The sequence below is a fragment of the Panthera tigris genome, chromosome C1, assembly GCF_018350195.1.
Source record: "Panthera tigris isolate Pti1 chromosome C1, P.tigris_Pti1_mat1.1, whole genome shotgun sequence".
NCBI lineage: Eukaryota > Metazoa > Chordata > Mammalia > Carnivora > Felidae > Panthera > Panthera tigris.
In genome coordinates, this window is record NC_056667.1 from 165,615,123 (window position 1) to 165,637,475 (window position 22,353).

The window sequence follows — 22,353 nt, forward strand, 5'->3', positions numbered from 1 at the left end:
TTTGGTATTTCTTCAAAAAGTTAAATATACCCAAAATGACTGAAAACAGGTATTCAGATACTTGTGTGCCAATGTTCATTGTAGAACTATTCATAATAGTGGAAAAGTGTTAACAACCCAAGTGTCCATAAATATACGAATGGATAAATAAAATGTGGCATATCCATACAATGAAGAATTATTCATTCATAAAAAGGAATGAAGTTCTGATAAATGCTACAAAATTGATGAATCTTGAAAACATTACATGCTAAGTGAAATAAAGCCCAACACAAAGGACAAATATTATCTGATTCCATTTACATGAGGTACCTAAAACAGGCAAATTTGTAGAGGCAGAAAGTAGATTTGAAGTTACCAGAGAAGGGAGCAATTGGAGTCATTGCTTAATAGGTGCATAGTTTGGAGTGAAGGAAAAGTTCAGGAAATAGTGGTGATGGTTGTACAACACTATGTACAACAATTACTAATGTAATTAATGCCATGGAAATAAACACTTAAAATGGTTGAAATTGCAAATTTTACGTTATATATATTTTACCGCAAAAAATTTAAAGACTATATTCTTAGTAAATAATCAAGTTTACAGCAGAAAATCATGCTATTCCATGTTTAAGGCAAGTTTTAATAAGACTTTTAGCTTTACTACTAATATACTTTGACTATCTCTTATTCATTCATTTCCAGCTAAGTGAATGGAATAGGACAAAAATGAGTATTCATTGTGTGAGGAATTTAGTCATAATCTGGTAACCAATACTTTTATGAGTCAAATCAGAGGTAAAACTTAGTATTTTATACTCCAAAGGGTCATTCTTCACTGAATGCTAATATTGCATATGTATAAATAGACAAGCCAGTGGCCGGAAGTTTTTTTGGTTTGTATCATTCCTTTGGACAATAGCAACGTAGTTAGTTGCAAGACACAGGCTGAGGAGAAGAATATTCTCAGCAATATCCCTAAGGTATTTCCAGTTCCTCTTACCTCCTATAACCACTTAGAAATGTAACGTCGAGAGCAACCATAGGCAGATCTTCACCTGACTTAAATCTGTCTCCTCTTTCCCGAATTTCTTCTTTCTCATTAGAAATAATTTGGGTAAGGTTTGGGAATCTAGATGCCTTTTGGGAGTTAATGTTTTTTCCACATGATTATGCTTTCACCACTGAAAATAGGGAAATATTTTTTCTCTGGACATTCCACTGGAACTAAGTACTATACTGCTGAAAGGAAAATAATATCTTCAGGGTATAAACATTACCAACATTAGAAAAACTCATAAAAATTCTGTGTTTCCAGAAATTTTTCCTTTAGTCTAAATTACTAGGGTTTGAGATAATTTTCAATGGAGGGAAGAAAATTGCTTTTCTATCAAATTAAATATCCAGATTACTCTGATATATCAATTATTAACACAATTGTTATTATTATTATTATTATTATTATTATCTATATATCATTGAATTTGTCCCCCAACATTTTCTTTTTAGTTGTTTGAGGGTAATTGCTTTTATCATAATTTTTCAAATGAAGAACCTGAGACCAGAGAGGCTAACTGTTATGCCCAAATCAAAGTAAGCTCAGTGCTGAAGCTTACACCCTGCCAACACCCCTTAAAGAGCATTTTTCTTTATAATTAGAACAAATTGCAGCATGCTGTGCATAGGAAAAAAACTGGAATGAACATTAAATATTAAATATTATTGGCTTATTGAACTACTAATGTTCTTATCATTCAAAAGCTCACATTAAAACTAACTTGGATCCAAAAATTTTGTGCTACAGGTTAAGTTGTGCCTACACTGACAGCATAATAGCTAATAAATTGATTAAAATTGTGATCTATGTATTTGCAATATGGAATTTACCTTTTTGTTATTTTAAAAAGGCTTTTGTCAGCCAATCTGGAACAGACTTCAGACTCCTTGGTTTCTTTTTTTTAATCAATCCTCCAATATTGGAGGATGATGCTACCATTTAAAATTTCTTGGGGGGGTGGGTGGCTGAGTTGATAGTTATCGGTGGGGTCAGGGAGGGTATAGGAGATAGACATAAAGAGGTCATCATGAAAATGAGGCCTAGGTGAAGCCAAAGGCCTTTTTACCTAAAACCACACGCAGAGAGGGAGAATGGTCCTATGATCCCATGGCACCTTATGGTAAGATCCACAATGGATATGAAGCTTTGATCTATATCCTCTCTCTTCATTTTACAGTTAAAAAGCCTGATGTCCAGAAGGCTAGTCCATAGTCAGAAGACTGGCATTAAAGGACAACAAAACTTTAAAATCTAGAATCACAAGCACCTTCTGAGGGTGGATCCTGTTAAATGGGAAGCCCTTTTCCAGCAGAGCTCCTGAATGGATTTAGGAATAAAAATTTGAGCATAGTTGCTGTGAAGCTGAACTGCTTTGCCTAAGAGAGCACTCCCCCAGGAGTTGTGTGGGCCTGGACAGGAAGGAATAGGGTTGGGAGAAAAGAGAGGTAGCCTAAAAGGTCCAGAATTCCATGAGCTTCCCCACCACTCACACTTCATTAATAGACCAGGAAATGCTGGCTGGCATGAATTGTTAATGGGAACTGGGGAAGGGATGTAGTTTCGAGTCCAAGTTAACTTCAGCAGAAACAGCTGGCAGGTGTAGAAGAAGGAGCTGGGGACACAGGAGACCATGAGAAAGTAAACTGCTGGGGATAAGCAGGAATTTTGAGGAAGTGCTGGATTTCCACAATTCGTGGAATTCAGTTTTTTTGTGTAGCAGTAGCAAGACTTTGAATTTTCAGCTGAATTATGCTAGTTAGTGGTATAATTAGTGCTAAAACATAGATCTTTTGATTCCTGGTTCAATGTTCTTTCACATCATAATGTGTTCTTTTCTTATATACAAAGGACTTCCTGGTGGCCAGGGATTTCTCCTTTGAAAGATAGCACAGAGACCAGAGCAAGGAGCTGTCTAAATAGGAAAATAAATTCTGGATTCTAATGGCTCCCTCCTTCAGTACTAATTCTTTCTTCAACTTTCCAGTCTGATATACCCAATTACTTTTACTACTGTCCAATCAGGAAACCACTGTCGGTATATATCAGATGCAGTTTATATCTGCTTCTAAATCTAGGAAGCAAGTATAAAATCCAGCCTAGATGTTCAAAGAAGCCAGTAATATTAAAGTACTAAAAACACAGAGTCATTGCAGGCTGCCTAATCAACCCTCTTTGATCTTAGTAAAGACATTCATTTACCTGCAAGGGCTATTACTCACAGGGCTGGCTGCATCAGAGCTCTGTCCTTAGAAGGGGACACCACTTGGGGTTTAAAGTGACTCTACCTGTCACTGCCTTGAAATTCTTAATAATTTGATTTCCAAATTTGTGTTTTGTAAGTAAAGTTCACTGGGACAACAGAGGAAGTGCTGGAGGATTGGAGTCTTATCTCACATGGGGTTCTGCCTCCTAGGGAAAGTCTCTTTGCTATCCTGTCTGTTCCCCCGCCCTTGTTCAGTGACCTCTGCCATCTGCTTGGTGGGGTCAGGGCACAGTTGGGAAAGGTTGAGATCAGGCCCACACCCTGTGCACTGAGTCATGGCCAGGGCCCAGAACCTGTGAGGCTATGCACTCGCCCAACACGTATCCCATGCCAGAAGGAGCTAGACATTAAATAGTAGATCAAATACAATATGACAGGTCAAGAAAAAGCATTTTCTTGCTTTTTGAACGGAGGTCCACCTTTTTATTTTGCACTGAGCTCCACAAATTATGTAGCTGGCCCTGAATAGATACCTTATCTGGCAATCTCAAGATAATTTTATTTTTAGATTCTGAACTAAATAACCACAATATATATATGGAATAATAACTCTAATTTTACTAAAATTATTATTTGGTTTCAAGAACTCTTAATATTAAATACAAAATCAGATACTTTCAATAGTTCAACAGAGGCAAAATAAGCTTCTATATTATTCTTGCCAGCAGGTATCATTAACAATAAAAAGTTTGGATCTGTTGTTGTGATTTGACAGCATAATGGATGAAATGGAAAAATGATGGAATTTTTTTTTTCACTGAGACAGCCAGGAAAAAAAAAATAATTATTTCTCCACAGTGAAATATTATCACTCCATATTTTCGATCACATTTGGGGAAGGGTTTTAAAAATTTTGCTACTTCTCTCCAATGATGGTATTTGCTCATAAATAACTATAGAGTTTTTCCATTATCTATGTGGCACTATATTAAAATGGCCATAGGCCAGTGATGTCAGAGAAATCAAGAGGAAGTATAAGAAATAGCTTTTTATTTCTTTTTAATTTTGTACCTGCTTCACATTTTAATATCTTACCTTGAGCTTGGCCAAAAGAAGTTCATGATCATGAAGAAGTTTTTTGGTCTCATCTTGACTGCTACCAATTTCTAGAAGATTGGGCTGTGATTCAGCCAACTGAAGTTGTACCCACTTGCCACACTAAAAATAAAAATGAAATAAAATGTACTTTCAATTCCTCTTGTTCCTTCCCTTTTCTCTTTTTTCTTCTTTTCTCTTTTTTCTTTCTTTTTTAGTTTCAGTTATACTGTGAACACTTTATTCTTTTCATAGAAATAGGCCTTATTTAAATTGAAATCTAACAGGTTTAAATTTTTTTTAATGTTTATTCATTTTTGAGAGACAGAGAGAGACGGAGCGCAAGCAGGGGTGGGGCAGAGAGACAGGGAGACACAGAATCTGAAGCAGGCTCCAGGCTCTGAGTTGTCAGCACAGAGCCTGATGTGGGGCTCAAACTCATGAACTGGGAGTTCATGACCTGAGCCCAAGTCGGCTGCTTGGCTGACTGAACCACCCAGGCGCCCCAAAATCTAACAGTTTAAAATAAATCCGTGCACTGGTTTTTTTTTTTTATTCTTAGGGTAAATTCTTTTGGCATATTGTATTTAAGTTGAAAATTGCCAAATGACGAACACATGCAGTAGATTATTATTGAAAAGCACAAAATTACAGAATTTGTGACACAATTGTACATTCTCTCTCTCACAAGACTTAATACCATAAAAATAGTGAAATTGCACCTGATCAAGCAGGATGCAAACTTCACCAAAGGGGAAAGGTTTTGTAAATGCAATTTAGGCTGATTAGTGTCTTTACCTTGACCCTGCTCGTTCAACTGGAAAGAATAAACAGCAGATGAAGCAACAGACTTTTAACTTATAGTGAAATAAAAACATAACACTTTCCAACTTTTGTTGTTAAGTAACCAATAATGTGGGTATGAAAATGTCAATAAAATTAGATGTGTCTGACAATAGCCATATGAATGCAGCCAGATTGTTTTCCACACTTAGGACACTTCCACTGCTCCAAAATGTAATTCACCACTGCATTTCCTGAGGAATTGCTTTTCTAAGAAGCAACAACTGATGAAGCAAGGGGAACTACTAACAGACACGTGCACTTGGATAAGCAAATCGCTGAAGAGAAATGAAAAAAAAGAACGTGTGGCCAGTCCAGATCATTAGTGCCTAAGACAGTTTTGAAACAAACCCATACGGATGAGACACAGACACTTCTATTCCTTTCTACTTTGAATAGCTTGAGATTTATTTGATATGGGGCACCAGTGAGTTAAAGAAGTTGTGGAGGGTAATCAGAGGGAACATTCTTAGAAACACAGTCTAGTTAAAACAAGTATTTCCAGTGTAATTTTAGGGTTTTTTTCCCTGTACTGTCAATTGACCTCTGATTCTCATATAGTTTATTCCATATACATTCTTCCTCTTCCTGCTCTAAGAAAGGTTCCCTGTTTGAGGGAAAGAAAAGTTAGCTTTTTTTAAACAATGAGTTTGCCTCTTTTCCCTCATTGCTGAAATTTATAGTTACTCAAAGCATCATAAAATCACATGCAAACGATCAACTTTTGCTACTTCTGCTCCAGGCTTCTTTTCATGTTCACCTATTGCCTTTGAAAGGACTTGAGGGCAAGGTAGTCAGCAGAGGTGCTGTTTACATGAGGGCCAGGCCTCAAGAGCAATGGAATAATGTTGGTAGGAACACTTTACATTCAGTGCTTCTATAGTGAATCGTATCAAGTATAGTGCTCAGTATCAAGTGCTGCTTTCCTGTTACAAATTTTCATATTAACATAAAGTTTGCAGCAACTACATTAAACTGAAAAGGACTCGGTTCGGGCTTCTAACAAAGGCCAGAAAAATCATTCAACTCAGGCTGGTGAGGTCCTGGAAGTAACTCGCTGGTGAGCACCAGCTTGTTTGCCCGGTTTCCTTCATTAAACACTGAATTCCTGAGGTAGTGAACTGTCTAAATGCAAGCAAAATTCTTCAGAGATTTTTGCGGGACATGTTCATAGGAAATAAAAATCATGGATATCTTCTTCAACCTAAAGGCATGTGGCCATCTTTGCAATCAGCAAATTGTTTGACATAAAATATGCAATAGCCTTAAGCCTCAAGTGGCTTCCACCTCCTGCTGTTTAGGGCAAATTTGACACATGCCCTTTGCACCTTCCTTGGCAGGGTCTTCACTCCCCCAAAATGTGTTAAGAATTTTCTAGTGCCTTCCCCATGTCAAAACCAATGCTGTGGAGGGCACATATCAGAGCCTCTTATTAGGTGTTCCCTGCCCTCCATCATGCTCAAAACAGTGCCACTCCCTGTCTCCTGGGACCGACCTCTTCCCTCCTTCATCATATCCACGCTCAAAAAATCACAGACATTTTACTGGTCCACTTGACTCTCCAGCCTGGTAATCATGAACTTGTAGTCATGAGTACCTTGTCTTTCAAAGTCAAACTGAAAGTACATGGCAGAGGTTTCTAATTTTATTTTAATTAAGTTGCCCGCAGATGTTTTCCTACTAACTGAAAGAGAAACTATAGTTAAGTAGCTGAGACTTAGAGGTTTGTTTCTGTTAGTTGCCAATTTAAGAAAGCAGGAAGATGTACTTGCTGTGTTATTTTCTATATGCTGTGTGCTGCCGACTGTGTGGAATGTTCTCTAGGATTATCAACACACAGCACAAAGCCAACAGCCACGGAGAAAAAAGAAAGTTTTTACCTTACCTTTACGACAGCTATAACAATTTTGGAGTCTCCGGCCTGAACAGCTACTGAACTGACTGTCGTCGTAGAAAACTCCACACCGGGACTTCCTCGGCTGGACATGGTACTTCAGAACCAGAATTTATACTCTGGACAGGCTCTGGACAGAAGTGTGTCTGCTGGTCATTTCAGAAGGCAATCACTGGGGTTACTTGGATTCATTCAGGGAAAGAGCTCAGCTTGCACTGATTACTCTGCCAAAAGGAAAGAACAGGAGGTTAAAAATAGACAACCCCATTGAGTTTATCACGAGAGAGAGAGAGAGAGAGAGAGAGAGAGAGAGAGAGAGAGAATGGGAAAGAATCGCCACACCCCTAGAATGGTAACACTAAGTGCCTGTTATTTTTGCCATTATCTTAAATAGGGAGGGCATTTTCTAAACTCTCTGCCTATCAGCTGATGCTTGATAGCAAATGGAAAAAAAAAAAATTACATCCTGACAATTCAAATTAGTTTTGCCATTGACTCTATACAGTTACAGTGGACTTTGAAACCAGCCAGTCATGGACCTGAATATTAATCTTTTTAAGATTTTTAAGTCTTCCTTATGCAAAGAAAACCCCCAAAAATGTACTTTAAAAATAAGTTCTAGAATTTGTTTTGGGATTAAGCCACAGAACTGCTTGTAATTTTAGATCAATTTGATTTTCTAAAACTTAATGTCTTTTGTCAAATGAAGTTTATGCAGCATGGTCACATTTTCTCAGAGCTTCATATATCTTAGGAACATTTTAAAAATATTTCAATGAGCAGTTATCAATAGATATCTACCATTTCAGGATTTCTCTGTGACTAGTACACTCCACTGAGCAGCATTTTGAATTCAGTTATCACAACTACCTGGGAGTAATATATCTTGCTATCACCTTTTAATTACAGCACGAAAATGTTTTTTGTTTAATTAAAGAATAACACTGTATATTGTACAAAAAAAAATTTTTTTAAAAGGATAACAACATACTTTCAGGTTTGGTTTTCATTCTCCCCCCACCACCTATGCAGCTTCAAATCAGAGCTAAGATCAGCAGATTAATCCTATTGCTAGAAACCCAGCGTGTGCCACAAGTTGTCTGTGGTATTAAACAGCAGCTGTTGGATTCCCTGTCAAAGAACAGCTGAAAATAACACTGAAGTTTAGGTCAGAGGTCAGATGCGAATACATCAGAGATACTGACTCCAAAGCCGCTAGAGCCATTGGAAATCTCTGGGACAAAGCCAGAATGGAGGATATAGCAATAAACAGAGTGAAACAGAGTCTGCTCACTGTTTAAACCTTTAGCTCATTTCAAAAGCATGCTCAGGTTCAGGCCTAATGTTGAGAAGACTGACTCACAGCCATTGCTTTGTTTTGTTAAGGTTCGTGATAATATTCTTGAGTCAAAGTGGGGAAGTGCTTTCACATATACTTTGGTGTTCAGCAGTTATTTTTGTTTCTCAGGACGTGTCATGGCTGCTCTGCAATTATGTAGCCATGACCCAGGTCTCTGGTCTCAGCATCTGCCTACTGGCCAGCAAAACGGAAACCACGCCTGGATCCCAGGTGCTGGGATCCACAAATTTGTCTGACACCATGAAGGGTGCAGCTGGAACAAGCTTGGGAGAGTAGATACCAAGAGATGCCATGATGTCGAAAATATAAATGATTTCATTTCACGGCAGAGATGGAGAACCAACCTGAACTCTTTGTTGAGTTTGCCTCAGTGTCAAAGGCAGGTTCCTTCCACTTGAGCAGATAGTCCAAACAAACCAAAACAAACAGAGAAAAACCAGTTTTCCACTAATTGCCCTCAAGAAAAACCAAGAGTTGACAACTGTATCACATAATATCCACACCCTAAATTAAAATGCCCAAAGGAGCATTGCTTAAATCACTGTGTACATTGTCAGCCAGAACAGCAAACAGTGACCTGCACCCAAAATACACAGTGCACTTTTACTCCAAGTTAATCTTCTTGTTAGAAACTCAGTGTGTCATAGTTGCATACAGACCCTCAGGAGGCAGAGAGACCTTTGTCAGCAGGCTGCAAAGACTATGGCTGGGAAAAGAGTGGTTATGTCCATAAAGCCCCACTTCAGATGGAGGATTGTGTAACGGGTGTGGACGGCAGGGTGGAATGTGTGGCACCGCTGGCCCACACCAAGGCAAAGGAGAAGAGAGATAAAAAGGACAGAAAACATGGCTTCAAGTCTGATTAATTCCAGTTTAAGGACAAAGGGAATTAGAAATATTTAAGACTTTATTAAAAGATTAATCCAGCCCTTCAGCAGCAAAGGTAGTACTTTTGCCTTTTTATGTACAGATGACCTTTGTTAGGTAGATGGAACAGGCCTGGGGTGTTGCATACAGAAATTGTTTTCTATGTTAGGAGACATGAAAAATAACGCAAACTGCATGCATGAATTTAGGTGATTTTTGACTAATATTTTCAAATTCGAATTCTTGGCTTTAAAACCTTTAGAAGACTTTAATCACTTTTTTCTCTCTGTCCCTTGCTTTCTATTTTCTTCCTTTTTGACTTTTTAGTCCTTTCCCCTTTTACAGAAGGTCCATCCATACCTAGCTAGTTTTGAATCTTGACCTATGTTTCTTCATCTAGCATGATATTTAATTATAACTTGCACCATTAACACTGGGAAACAGTTTGGAGAATAGTTGGTATAAAATATATTGTACTACAGAAACTGGTACACTATAATTAGTTTTTTTTAAAAAAAAAAAGCTTTTTGAGATACAGTTTTTTTATACTCCACCTCCCCTATCATCACAAAAAAAAAACAAAAAAACAAACAAAAAAAAAACAAAAAAAAAAAACACATACACACACAAAAACCAAAAACAAACCCTAAAACCAAACCAAAACAAAAAACCTTACAGGCATTCTCATATCCTTTGAAGTTTATGGAGGATCTTTCAGGGGTTATTATTCTGTCTCTGTTTATCCCTCTGGGAAATGCCTGTTTTTATACTAGCTGAATTTTAGTGAAGCATCTTCCATGGGGTTTATCAAGCCCATCTTCCATGGGCTATAACTGGATTCTAAAGAGTTACAAATAGCACTTTTTTCCCCCAATATTTTTTATTATGGTAAAATACACATAACATGAAATTTACCATTTCAACTATTTTTAAGTGTTCAGTTCAGAGACATTAAATACATTCACTATGTTGTGCAACCATTACACTTACCTATCCCCATAACTATTTTAATCTTGTAAAACTGAAAATCTACACCTGTTAAACAATAGTTCTCCATTCCCTCCTCTCCCAATCCCCTGGCAACCACCATTCTGCTTTCTGTCTCTATGATTTTGACTATTCTAAATACTTCACAGAAGTGGAATCATACAGTATTTGCAGCTGGCTTATTACATTTAGAGTAATGTTTTCAAGGTTCATCCATGTTGCAGTATCTGTCAGAATTTCATTCCTTTTTAAGGTTGAATAATACTCCATCGTGTGTGTGTGTGTGTGTGTGTGTGTGTGTGTGTGTGTACACCACATTTTATATTCATTCATCCATCTGTGGACACTTGTGTTGCTTCTATATTATGAATATGGGTGTACACATTATCTCTTTGAGATCCTGCTTTCAATTCTTTTGGGTGTATACCCAGAAATGGAATTGCCATATTATATAGTAATTCTATTTTTAATTTCTTAAATGTGAGGAAACATCACATTATTTTCCATGGTGGTATATAGCACATTTTAATAAAATATAGGTAGCTATATAGGTAGCTAGTAGTTGAAAACTTGATCATGTGATTACATTTTACTTTTGTCTATAGATATCACATTAAAAACATATTTTTGGGGTGCCTGGGTGGCTCAGTTGGTTAAGCGTCTGACTTCGGTTCAGGTCATGATCTCACGGTCTGGGAGTTCGAGCCCCGCGTCGGGCTCTGTGCTGACTGCTCAGAGCCTGGAGCCTGCTTCAGATTCTGTGTTTCCTTCTCTCTCTGCCCCTCCCCTGCTCATGCTCTGTCTCTCTCTGTCTCAAAAATAAATAAAACATTAAAAAAAATTTTTTTTAAACATATTTTCTTGGAGTGCCTGGGTGGCTCAGTCGGGTTAAGCATCTGACTTCGGCTCAGGTCATGATCTCCAGTTCATGAGTTTGAGCCCTACGTTGGGCTCTATGCTGACAGCTCAGAGCCTGGAGCCTGCTGCAGATTCTGTGTCTCTCTCTCTCTTTCTCTCTCTCTTTCTCTCTCTCTCTCTCAAAATAAAATAAACATTAAAAATTTTTAAAAAATAAAATAAAATTTTTAAACATATTTTCTTTGTTGGAGTATATGTGAGGTCTGCTTATTTCTTCATAGAGAATTGCAGGTGTTTGTCTTAATTAATACTATCAATACTTAAACTTTATAAAGACAAATTAGATAGACCTGACATAAATAAAATAGAATGAGTCTATTTATCCAGTTTAAAAATTCAAGGCAAAACTTCCTCTGCTACTATTATTGTTAGCAGTAATAATAGCTACCATTTAGTGATAGTTAACTATATGGCACAAACTGGACAAGTGCTATATGCTCTTTATTCTATTTAATCCACTAATAAGACTGGAAGACTTATTTTCCTGACTTTATAAATCACACATACACACTGATTTACTGATACTCACCACTTCTTGTTCAAAATTTTCTGCCTGGGTTTCAAAGCTATATATGTCCTGGCCCCTTCTACCTGCCCAATGACATACACCATTATTATAACTCAGTTGTTCTATGCAGGAGTATTATCCCCTTCTTCCCTTCTTCTATCCACTTAGGACCAAAATGAAGTACCAACTCCTTTTAAAAGTTGAAATAACTGCCTTTATATTCCTCTTTTTTAAAATAAGACTGTTCTCAAAATTTAATAATTATATATTTATATTACACATTTGCTTTGTTTCTAACTATTTCATTTCCATTAGTATTATTTCTCAACTAGATTTGAAGCTCCGTATGGAAAGGAGCCATGTCTTAACATTTTGGAGGATCTTTTCAGACCACCTCATAGGATTATTGTAAAGATTAAGAGTTGTTTACCTAGAGTGCTTGGAAGAAGACCTGGTATTTAGCAAGTGCCATATACAGAGCTCAACACTAGGCACAGAATTGGTGCTTATAAATACTGGTTGATTGACTGAATCACATTATATAAAACAAAAAGTTACTTTTAATTAAGTCAGTATTTATTCATGCAACCAACAGTTATTAGCATTTGCTCTATGCCAATCACTTAGGCATTAGAAATACAGCAGTGAGCGAAACACAGGTCCCTAACCTTGAAAAAGTGATATTCCAGGAAGAAAATATGGATCATAACCAATAAAATAAGCAACCCAGATAAAAATACACTGTGATAAAAACTAGGGGAACAACAACTAGTAGTAGTTTAAGTAGACTGAATCACATATTTAGAATTTTCCAGAGAAATCGAGGGATACGTTCAGGGTATTTCTATTAGAATATAGAGACTAACAGGAATAATAAACTGATAGTTGTCACAAAACAACAACAACAAAATAAATCACCCAATATAGCAAAGGCAATGAGTTAGGAGCATGGGTTCTGAAGTCCCACTGCCTTAATCTCCCTGTCCCTATTTCCTTACTGCAAACTGGGGATGATGGGAATACCTACATCATATATTTTTTGAAGGAGGATAAAATAGGATAATATTTGTAAAAACACTTAAAACAATGTCTGGCACATAGGTGGTATTCTGATAGGCATATGTGATTATTTCTAAGATGAACAATATCTGTTAAGGGATATCCTAAATCTAGCAACCGCCAAAAAATTTGAAACAAATTTTTAAAATTAAGGTGAATTAAAACACATGCTTAACAACCCAAATGGATTAAATATATTAGAAAGACACAAAATATGCATTACCAGGGAGGAAATTATTTTACTGTAATCAGATGGTAAAAGCATTTCATTGAGTCATCATTTCTAGAATTCATCTTTATCATTCACTTTAGCCAAAATTTTTCCTAAGTCATTCTTTATATTATTTAATACTTCTCCTGTTATCTCTCATTTATTTTAGATTACAAGCATTCTCGCTTAATTGCCATTCATAAGTAAATGGAAGTTGCTCTTTCTTCTTAAAACAGCCTCCATTCTAGCCATCAGCTTATTCTTCTATGCATGTATTCACTTGTTCATTCATTGAGTATGGTTAAATACTTACTAAGTGTCAGGCACTATTCTAGATGCCAGGCACACAGCAATACACAAAACAAGGTTTATTCACTGATGGAGTTGCCTTTTGGTGGAAGAGACATAATCAAATAGGGAACAAGAAGTACATATATAATTATGTTAGGATGTAATAAATGTTAAGGAAAAAAAATAAGGCAAGGTAAGGAGGAGAGAGTGAACAGGAGAAGAGCGATACTATTTTAGGAAGGAGTCAGGAAAGGTGTCACTAATAGATGAGATTTGGTTAGAGACCAGGATTAAATTAAAAAGGGCAAGACATGCAGATATCTCAGGGAAGAACATTCCAGGTAGCTGGGGCATGATTAGGTTATATTTAAAAAGCACCCAGTTTAGGTCAGGGTAGCTGGAGCTGTGTCTTGAGAGAAAAGGAGTCTGATGGAACATGAGCCCTAGAGTTAGTGGTGCCTAGTTCATCTAGGGTCCTCTATGTAGGTGCCTCTATATCCTGGTTTGCTTGGGGCAATCATGGTTTACATCTGTTGCCCTGGCATAATTACTCTTAAGGCCCTTTCACTTGTAAGAGTCCTATTTGGATGATAAATTATGTGGCTACCCTGCTATTAAGCTGAAGTAAGGACTTTGGATTTCATTCTGAGTGAGATGGGGCAGTGTTGCAGGGTTTTCGTCCAAGGAATGACATCGTTTGACATAACATTGTTAAAAAAAAAAAAGAAACAAAAACAAAAAACACTCTTTGTGGAGAAAAGACTGTAGGATGAACTCCTTAGAACCCAACACACAAATACCAACACAATGCTCCTTTGGGATACTTCTTTATGGTGATATAAGTTTCACTTAAGAAGAATAACATATCCAAAATATCATGTCTCCTTTTGACAGTTTTATTCTTTCTGTAAATGGACTTCCAAAGATTGTGTTACTAAACATATTTAATGACATACAAATCCTTAGCTTTTCTGTAAGACCTGGAAGAATAATTATAAACAAGCAACTTCTGTATCCAGCAAATTTCCTATCTATGAATAGTAATGGAAAATAAAACAAAACTCAGGCAAATCCAAAGAATACTTAATTTGGTCAAAAGATCAAAGGTGACTTGTGTTTATTATAATTTTAAGTAACTGTATACCAAAGATGGTGTGCAAAATATCACTATTTGTGTACATCTTTTCTTGAAAATTCTCTATTGAGAGAAACGTATGACCTGGAAAACTGTCAAATATATGTGTAGACTCCAATTAAAATGAACAGTAACCAAGTGACTATTACTGATTTGGGAAAACTCCTTTCTGAATGAGAGATCTGTGTATAATATTTCAAACCAGAAAAAGTTAAAAAAGATCACTGAAAAACTTTCATGTGCAGTGTTTATTTTTTAAAGTTTAAGTCACAAGACTTCCTACCTGTGTTGAGCTGTGCTCTTAGGCTTTGATGTAGCAGGGTTCACTGTCTGATAGAGTTCCCTTTAACATAATGAAGTGTCCTAAGAGTTACCCTTCAGAACAGTGGATGGTTGGTTATATGAGAAGATAGGAGTCTTAGTCAATTTGATTTTGGAAATTTAAATTTCTTTTGTTTTTCCCAACTGTTACTAAACTCTAGTTGAGGCTGAGAATTTCCATCCCAGAGTAATCCCCAGGGAGACCTAAAGAGCAGAAGGTCTTCCAACTGCTTGGGAAGCCAGCACTGACACTGAGGGGAAACTGTCACTTCTCCACGCAGCAAGAGTTTTTGCCAAGGAAGGAAAAATCATATAATGTAAAACCCAAGGACATAAAAATCAGATACCCTACAAAGGATGGTATTAGCCATGGATTCTAGCAGGAAGTATATAAAGAGGTAAAAGGAGGAAATGTGTCGTTTTAAAACATGAGGTTTTAGTAAGAAACATAAAGATATAAAGAGACAAATGTAAATATGTATATATTGCATTTGTGTAATAATAATATGCATATGTGTGCAGATATGTATATTATATATAATTTTTTAATGTTTATTTTTTATTTTGAGAGAGAGAGAGAGTGAGCATGAGCAGGGGAGGGGCAGAGAGAGAGGGAGAGAGAGAGAGAATCCCAAGCAGGCTCTGTGCTATTAGCACAGAACTCCACTCAGGGCTTGATCTCACAAAACGTGAGATCATGACCCGAGCCAAAATCAAGAGTGGGTCGCTTAACTGACTGGGCTATCCAGGCATTCCACGTATGTTATATAAAATAAGGCTCTTTTAAGTAGTATTACAATGGGCTTTCTCAGTTATATGGGATGATGTTTCATAATTTACTAACAGTTTATTGGCATCAGTTTAATGACAAAGCCAGTTTTAACAAAATTCTACTGTAGATTATATTTTTTAAGGCCTGAGTTTCTAAAAATTTACTGTATGGACTTTTAGATCTGCATCCTCACTCCAAGTGAGAATGCCTCATACCAGTGTTCACACAGAGGTCACTTGTTATGAGAATCTTCATTTTTGTTAATGCATCACTCACCCAAGTCATCGAACCCAACATGAAAGGCAATGATTGCGGAGAATGTCCGGAAGGATAAAGTTACTAACACCTGCAGGAAAAAAGATACTCATATCCTAGGGGTTTTAGGGAAAACAGGAAACAAGATGAGAGAAACTCACAGAAACCTGGAAATCAAACATGGAAACAAAAGTAGCAGCTCATTTGTGCCCCACCCCACACAACTAACACCACCCTAAGCAAACCAGTTTCCTATCACAAATTCCACGCTCACAAAGGAAGAACTTCAAAAGCAAAGTCAATTTACTCTATGTAGAGTTTGGATTCTGCTTCTGGCATGTCCCTGCTTTAAGCTCCTGCTATCAGGGTGAGCTGATGACCTCACCACAAAATGTTTGCTGAGCACCTGCTGTGCACAGGCCCTGATTTCCTATATTAGCACCATCCTCACCAAATACTTTTAGATTTGTAAAATGAGTAACCACTGAATCTGGCTGGGACCCTCAGCAACCTTATACTCCAGTTAATACAGGATTATTATTTCTGTCACAGGAGTTGGAGGATTAAGGGAGAAGAAATGCAGTGGCTTTATTCAAGTTGATGAGTCAAGTCAGTCCACAGCCCAGCCACTTCCCTCTTTGTCTTTTGCTCCAGTACCGCAGAGAGGAAGCTCTTTTATCCTAATGTGAAGTCAAACATTATTCATTTGGAGGGCACACACACCCTTCATTCGGCAAGTTCACACAGTTGAGCACTTCCTAGACAGAGCTCTGAGTCAGAACCCTACACCAAGACATACCGAACGTCATCTCAGAGTGTTCTCAGTTCTCCCCATTAGAAAACTAAAGATAAAATACATACATGAAGCACTCTGACAAGAAGCCTTTATAACATAGAAAATATACCAAGCCTAATGTCCTGGAAGTGACAAGAACCCTGTTAAAGAACTTCCCAAATCAATGTGAGAAATCATAATACAGAATAGTTTTTTATACATGAATGTAAATTAAGATCGTAATAATACTGCTTTGGGATTGTGTCAGAGTTCTTCCTATTTTTATTTTATTTTTTTTTTGTTTGTTGTTAAAATGAAGTCACATTATCAAGGATTTTACATATAGAAGAATGGAAATCAATTCTCCTAGTAACATTCACTATAGGATTGTTTAGTAATTTTATAGGCATTTCACAAATTATACATTGAAGCATCTGCTGTTCAAAGGTCTGCTTAGGGGCGTCTGGGTGGCTCAGTCAGTTGAGCATCTGACTTCAGCTCAGGTCATGATCTCGCGGTTGGTGAATTTGAGCCCTGCATCGGGCTCTGTGCTGACAGCTCAGAGCCTGGAGCCTGCTTCGGATTCTGTGTCTCATTCTCTCTCTGCTCTTCCCCCACTTGTATTCTGTCTCTCAAAAATAAATAAATATAAAAAAATAAAAAATAAAAAAAATGTTTAAAATCTGTTTTATGGACTTTAAAATTTTTTTTAATCTTTATTTATTTTTGAGAGAGAGACAGAGTGTGAGCAGGGGAGGAGCAGAGAGAGAGGGAGACACAGAATCCAAAGCAGGCTCCAGGCCCTGAGCTGTCCGTACAGAGCCCCACGCAGGGCTTGAACCCACAAATTGTTGAGATCATGACATGGGGCTGGAACCCAGGAACCCTGAGATCATGACCTGAGCCAAAGTCAGACACTCAACCAACTGAACCACCCAGGCGCCCCTATTTTATGGAGTTTTACCTTCTCAGATTCCTAATTCTATCTTCCTGATTTCCCCATACTTTATACAGGTAAGTTTAAATATAAATATTTTAAATGACTTTCTTGCATTTTCATTTTTTTCCATGTACCTCGCTGGTATTTAAGAGAAAACAAATCCACGGAGAAAGGAAATAGCTATATTTAGCATTCATTTTGAAATTGGCCTTTATGTTGAATATTTAATCTATTTTTACTTGCTGTTGCATTGGATTATTTATATAATGTTTATTTATAAATATTTATATATAATATATATTTACAGATAAATTTATATGCCATATATATTTATTTCATTTATATTTTATATTTATATTGATATATATTTTAATACAGATATATTTAATATGTAAGATGACATTGTTTTTCACCATTATTCATTAATTTTAAATTTAACATAATTTTGAAGAGCTGTTAGTTTACTTTTCAGAGATAGGTAATTTCAAGAAACCTTAAAATTGCCTAGGAAGTGTTTATTGAATAGCTTTAAAAAGGTTATTTTTTTTGTTCTGGGAGGAACTGGAAATCAGAACAGAGGGGCAAGTGTAAGGCTTTAATGTACAAAAAGCTAACAACGGACTTGTATGTCCTAAAACGTTTCTTTTTGTACCTAAAGAAACTCATGGATTTGTACCCAGCCTTATTTTCCTGTCTTTTCTTTCTTTTCTCTTTTCTCCTTCTCCTTTGTCTTCTCCTTGGTCTTCTTCTTCCTCCTCTTCCTCTTCTTCTTTTTCTTAATAAAGTAGATTTACCATGAGGCATCTCTCCATTGGTCATGTACATGAGCTTAGAACTGAATGGCTTGAATTTGATGTAAAATCATAAGATCAGAAGTAAAGGAAATTTACTCTTTAAGGATAGATAGGTGTGAACTTCAAATGAAGAGATTCAGCAGAACAAATCAGATTAACGAGCAATGAATATTAGAATGCTTAGTGATGTGGATATATTGAATGGTGAATAATCCCCACTCATATACAAGAAATTTGATTGCATATGCTCCTTGGAGTAGATTTTCTCTATGGATTATTGCTTCTTCAGCACTTTCTGGTTTATCCACAAGCAGTAAGAAATATCTGTTAAATTAAATTTGGAGAGGATAAGGATGAATGAGGATGCCTGGCCTGATTTTATCTTAATTTTAAAGAAAATGGATGTAATTTCGCAAGTAAAAAGAGGTTATAGTTTGATAGTCTGATTACTTTTTGAGGGGAAGAGTAATACAAAGAATAATGCAATAGGCACAAAAGAGCTTAGAGAATTTTTGCACTGTTCTTAAAAATTAGAAAAGTGAATTAGAAAACAGTTTGCAGAGGATAAAAGATTAAATGAAGTGGAATACACAGTAAAGGAAATAAAAAGACAAAAGAGTCTTCAAGGTGATGAACACAGATTATGAATAATCAAGGGTGACTATAATTACGTGAAGAGAGAAAACAATCTACTATTGAAAAGACTTAAAATTATTTTTAAAATGTAAATTTCCCCTCTAAATCTGATAAACATTATTGCTTAAATATTCTGCATTCATAGGAAAAAGGAAGATACATGGGTTTTTGATATGTACGGCAACATTAGCCTGTACCAAAAATGAAGGTCTTTAACTAGTAGAATTGTCCTCATTTAAGCAGTCATGATTTTTTAATCCCCTCTACTTTCTGAAATTGAGTATTAGCTTTTGTATTGGTTTTCTAAGGAGCAGACCTTCAATACAGGTATATTTAATACAGATAAAATGTAGGGATGCCTGGGTGGCTCAGTTGGTTAAGCGTCTGACTTTGGCTTAGGTCATAATCTCATGGTTAGTGAGTTCAAGCCCTGCATCAGGCTTTGTGCTGACAGCTCGGAGCCTGGAGCGTGCTTCAGATTCTGTGTCTCCCTCTCTCTCTCTGCCCCTCCCCCACTCACGTTCTGTCTCAAAAATAAACATTAAAAAAATTAATACAGATAAAATGTAGAGGTGTATAGGACCATGTTTAAACATTGGGTGACTCCCCAAAGACATGAGTCCACTAACCTTCACCTTTCCACTACTTCTTTAATTCATACTTTAATGTAATAATTTCCAATCTTTAAGATACTACCCTCTGTTGGGAATGCAAGCTGGTTCAGCCACTCTAGAAAACAGTATGGAGGTTCCTCAAAAAACTAAAAAGAGAACTACCCTGACCCAGCAATTGCACTACTAGGCATTTATCCACAGGATACAGGTGTGCTGTTGCGAAGGGACACATGCACCTCCATGTTTATAGCAGCACTATCAACAATTGCCAAAGTATGGAAAGAGCCCAAATGTCCATCGATGGATGAATGGATAAAGAAGATGTGGTATATATATGTACAATGGAGTATTACTCGGCAATCAAAAAGAAAGAAATCTTGCCATTTGCAACTATGTGGATGGAACTGGAGGGTATTATGCTAAGTGAAATTAGAGAAAGACAAAAATCAGATGACTTCACTCATCTGAGGACTTTAAGAGACAAAACAGATGAACATAAGGGAAGGGAAACAAAAATAATATAAAAACAGGGAGGGGTACAAAACAGAAAAGACTTATAAATATGGAGAACTGAGGGTTACTGGAGGGGTTGTGGGAGGGGGGAATGGGCTAAATGGGTAAGGGGATCTTACCCCTTGTACCCTGGAGGGGTACAAAACAGAAAAGACTTATAAATATGGAGAACTGAGGGTTACTGGAGGGGTTGTGGGAGGGGGGAATGGGCTAAATGGCTAAGGAATCTACTCCTGAAATCATTGTTGCACTATATGCTAACTAATTTGGATGTAAATTTTAAAAAATAAAAAATAAAAATTAAAAAAAAAAAAGATACTACCCTCTGTGGTTTAATCTGTGAAATTACTAACCCATTACTACCCCTTCTTGCCAATGGTATATCAGGTACTAAACTGTGTTGTAACATTAATCAGGTATTTTAAGGTATTTTAAAAAATATTTAAATTCCTGGAGTGCCTGGGTGTTTCAGTTGGTTAAGTGTCCGACTTTGGCTCAGGTCACACCTGTGCTGGAGTTCAAGCCCTGCGTCAGGTTCTGTGCTGACAGCTCAGAGCCTGGAGCCTGTTTCAGATTCTGTGTCTCTCTGTATCTCCCCCGCTCATGCTCTCTCTCAAAAATGATAAACATTAAAAAATAATAGTAATAAAAATAAAAAATATTTAAATTCTTGGGGAGATATTTGAAGATACATTGAGATATCACAAACTTTAGACTTAGAAATATTAGTATTCCAACTATTTTTTTTCAACCTTATTGAGACATATAACATGTGTAGTTTAAGGTGTACAATGTGCTGATTGCAAAATAATTACCACTGTAGCATTAGCTAGCACCTCCATCACTTCATATAATTACCATTTCTTTTTTGCAGTGAAGATATTTAAGGTGAACTCTCTTAGCAACTTTCAAGTGTACCATACAACATTGTTAACAATAATTACCACACTGTGCATTAGATCCCCACAACTTATCTTCTAATTGGAAGTTGGTACTCTGACGAAAATTTCCCCATTACTCCAATCTTCCAGCCCCTGGGAACCACCATTCTATTCTGTTCCTATGAGTTTGGCTTTTTTTAGATTCTACATTTAAGAGAGATCATACAGTATTTGTCTTTTTCTGACTTACTCCACTTAGCATAATGCCCTCAAGGTCCAACCATGTTGTCGCAAATGGCAGGATTTCCTTCTTTTTTATGGCTGAATGATTTTCCATTGTACACATATCACTTCTTTAAACCATTAATTCATTGACAGACACTTCAGTTGTTTTCATAGCTTGGCTATTGTGAAAAATGCTGCAGTAAACATGGGAGTGCAGTCATCTCTTTAAAGATACATTTCCTTTGGATATATACCCAGAGGTGGGATTCCTGGATCATATGGTAGTTCTATTTTTAATGTTTAAAGAAACTTCCATCTTGTTTTTCATAGTGGCTGCATTAATTTGAATTCCCACCAACAGTGCACAAGGATTCCCTTTTTTCCACATCCTTGCCGACTCTTGTTATCTATTGTCTTTTGATGACAGCCATTCTAATAGGTGTGAGGTGATATCTCATTGGTTTTGATTTGCATTTCCCTTAGTATTAGTGATGTTGAGCATCTTTTCATGTATCTGTATCTGTGTGTCTTCTTTGGAAAAATGTCTATTCAGTTCCCCTATTTTTTAACTTTTTTTTAACGTTTATTTATTTTTGAGACAGAGAGAAACAGAGCATGAACGGGGGAGGGTCAGAGAGAGAGGGAGACACAGAATCTGAAACAGGCTCCAGGCTCGGAGCAGTCAGCACAGAGCCCAACACGGGGCCTGAACTCACAGACCGCGAGATCGTGACCTGAGCCGAAGTCAGACGCTTAACAGACTGAGCCACCCAGGCGCCCCATAGTTCCCCTATTTTTTAATTGGAATTTTTTTTCTTTTTTTTTGCTATTGAGTTGTATGATTGTGGGTTGTTTGTTTTGGTTATATGCTTTGGATATTAACCAATTATCAGATATATGCTTTGCAAATACTTTTTCCCATTCTGTAGGTTGTCTTTTCATTTTGATTTTTTTTTTCTGTGTAAAAGCTTTTTAAAAGTTTGATGCAGTCCCACTTACTGATTTTTGCTTTTGCTGCTCGTGCTTTTGCCACCATATCCAAAAATCGTTGCCAAGACCAATGTCAAGGAGATTGTTCCCTATGTTTTTTCTTCTAGGAGTGTTATGGTTTCAGGTCTTATGCTTAAGTCTTCAGTCTATTATAGGTTAACTTTTGTGAGTGGTGTAAGATAAGGCTCCAATTCCATTTTCTGTATGTGGTTATCCAGTTTTCCCAG

At 36.8% G+C, this 22,353-nt stretch overlaps 1 protein-coding gene across 3 annotated transcripts in view; it reads right to left on the reverse strand.

The window, feature by feature from the left end:
* The window catches only part of CCDC141 (coiled-coil domain containing 141), a 226,154-nt gene that overhangs the window by 194,720 nt on the left and 9,081 nt on the right, over positions 1-22,353 (reverse strand). For all 3 annotated transcript variants that reach the window (XM_007083895.3, XM_042994800.1, XM_042994801.1), the window contains exons 2-3: positions 7,066-7,298; positions 4,338-4,460 (exon numbers count right to left, since the gene is read on the reverse strand). In XM_007083895.3, coding sequence (XP_007083957.2) covers positions 4,338-4,460; positions 7,066-7,167 — 225 coding nt within the window. In that variant the 5' untranslated portion in view covers positions 7,168-7,298. The remainder of the gene's footprint in view (positions 1-4,337; positions 4,461-7,065; positions 7,299-22,353) is intronic.